General features: G+C 46.2%; 1 protein-coding gene across 4 annotated transcripts in view; it reads right to left on the reverse strand.

Moving 5' to 3' along the window:
- The window catches only part of INTS13 (integrator complex subunit 13), a 35,770-nt gene extending 33,547 nt beyond the window's left edge, over positions 1-2,223 (reverse strand). Inside the window, exons 1-2 of one of the 4 annotated variants that reach the window (XM_074402947.1) lie at positions 2,137-2,223; positions 231-466 (exon numbers count right to left, since the gene is read on the reverse strand). In XM_074402947.1, the coding sequence (XP_074259048.1) occupies positions 231-455 (225 nt within the window). In that variant the 5' untranslated portion in view covers positions 456-466; positions 2,137-2,223. Of the gene's footprint in view, positions 1-230; positions 467-1,463; positions 1,660-1,916; positions 1,999-2,136 lie in introns of those variants that run through there. The other 3 variants (XM_074402945.1, XM_074402944.1, XM_003926592.4) reach the window with 3 other exon arrangements.
- Between the last annotated feature and the right edge of the window lie 105 nt (positions 2,224-2,328).

Raw genomic sequence — 2,328 nt, forward strand, 5'->3', positions numbered from 1 at the left:
AAGCATTTTGAAATATGTCTGGCACATGTAAGTGCTCAATAATTGTTAGCTGTTATTATTACTGGCCCCAATTAAATATCCATTATATATTAATCCCAAAGGGCAGCGTTCTGTACCACATTTTTAGGTACTGAAGTCATAATCTATAGCAAATTCATATACAAAAAAAAATCATTTATGCAATTAAGTACATCCCCAAAATCACGATTTTGTTTGTATTTTACACTCACCAGCTTTTTGAAAGGAAATATATCATACATGATTCTACAATATTCCATGGAAGATTCTACTGAGCAAGTCCACAATGATTTAGATATAGGGGCCAAAGGAATGATTCCTTGGGTTCTATTCTTCACCAGCATATCAAACTCGACATGCTGCCTGCATGATTCTGCCATGTAAGGACAGTGATCCACAACAAACACTGTTTTATGAGATTCAGAAAAAATCTTCATTTTGCTTTAACCTGTAAGGGGTAAAATATATTAGCCAAATATTTATATATAACATTTAGTATCTTAAATTTTTTTCTAATTTTCTCAAGAAGATTGTCTTTCCCTCAAGAAGACTTGGTAGGGAACACGAATAATATGTTCAAAGAAATTTGTCCACAAAGGACAGTTTAATTAAGTCATAACCAGAAAGCAACTGTATCAACACACCATATTAGGCTGTCACTCTACCAGGCACAGACAAAATTACCAGTGCATACATTTTTGATTTTGCTTTTAAAAGGAACTTAAAACTGTCAGAAGAAAACATTTTGACATTTAATTAATTATATTTGATTCCCTTACATATACCAAACATAATGACAAATACTCTTCAAACACACTTTTACGATCCTTGCTAATTGACATTAATTGACATTAGTCACATACAAACCCCAAGAAAGCATTTTTGGGATTCCCTCCAAGGAAAATGTTTGAAGATTTTTGAAAAAGGGGGACCAGGAATTAGGGGTGAGGAATTAACAGGAAAGAGGAGTGACAGCAAAAGAAAAGGCCAAAACAAAGATAAACATCTCCTAAGATAACGCACATCAGGTCTTCGCCTTAGGATAAGCACCCCAACTTCAAACTCTTCCCTTAGCTTTTGAACATCACAGTAATTTACCAGGCACACCAGAAAAACTTAGTTGCTACCATCACACTGGTGTGGAGGAGGAACTTGTAAAACTTTTTCTTATTAAAACAGAGCATATGGCACTCCCCTGCTTTGCTAACAAAATCTTATACTGAATAGACAATTCACATTCGAAAAGCACATGGCAAGCAACGCCAAAGTGTTCAAAACGAACTGACTTCTTAAGATCCAGCTATTTTCACCTCCTGCTTTCAGACGTATCTCCCCTTCATGCAAAACTCTTTGAGAAACCTTCTAGACCCACTTTGCTGGAGGGTGGGGGGTGGAAAATACAAGGTGAGTGGATAGGGAAGACCTCAGGTTCGAGGTTCGCTTACTTTCGTGCCTGGTCCTGGAAGTGAAAACGAACAGAGGCTATGGACCACAGCCTCTCTGGAAAAGGCTGCTGGCTGGGTGGGGAGAGTCAGCGCACAGTCGGGAGTGTCTGGTGTCACAGACAGGGGACTATGCTTTCCCCGATCATCCCCTAGCACACCGGTCCTTCCCAGGCTTCCTAAGTGCAGGAGCGCGCGTGCGCGTGCACACTCTCACACACTCGGGCTCGCGCGTGCGCACAGCGCTCTCCAATAGCCACCCCCAACCACCCCACCAAGCCTCCCTTCCCCCTCGGAGGGCCAGACGCCTCAGTCGCCGAACAGGAAGAGGGCGGGGCCAGGTAGAAAAAAAAAGCCTCCACCCCTCGAGATTTTCCACCCGCTAATTTTCCCAGTCACCCATCGGGAAGAAGGATCTGGGCGACCTGAAAGCCTCCCAAAAAGCGAAGTACCAACCACAGCACTGGCTAAACCAGCCACGGCACCCTAAACGTAGGGCCCACCCACTCGATCTCCCCTTCTCGGTCTCTCCACCCAGGCCGCGTTCCCCTGGAAAAACTCGCGAGACTTTGCGAGAGGCCGAGTGAAAACTTGACAGGGGAGGCCTAGTGAGGGACATAAAAGGGCCCCGCCCCGCCTGCTCGCGCAAACCGGCGAGGGGTCGGCTCTGCCCCACCGTAACGCGAGGTAGGAAATCTCGCGAGGCTGGAGTCCTCCGGGCGCGACGGTCGGAGGCGGTCGGCGGAGGTGTCTCCCCAGCCGGTGATGGGGCTGAACACCACTGGCCTCGCGGCCACCCCTCCGCTGCCTCGGTCCGGTTCTGCGTCTGCTCGCTGAGGAGGCGGATTAGGGGCTCGGAGTCTCTTCC

This window comes from Saimiri boliviensis, chromosome 7, assembly GCF_048565385.1.
Source record: "Saimiri boliviensis isolate mSaiBol1 chromosome 7, mSaiBol1.pri, whole genome shotgun sequence".
NCBI classification, from domain to species: Eukaryota; Metazoa; Chordata; class Mammalia; order Primates; family Cebidae; genus Saimiri; species Saimiri boliviensis.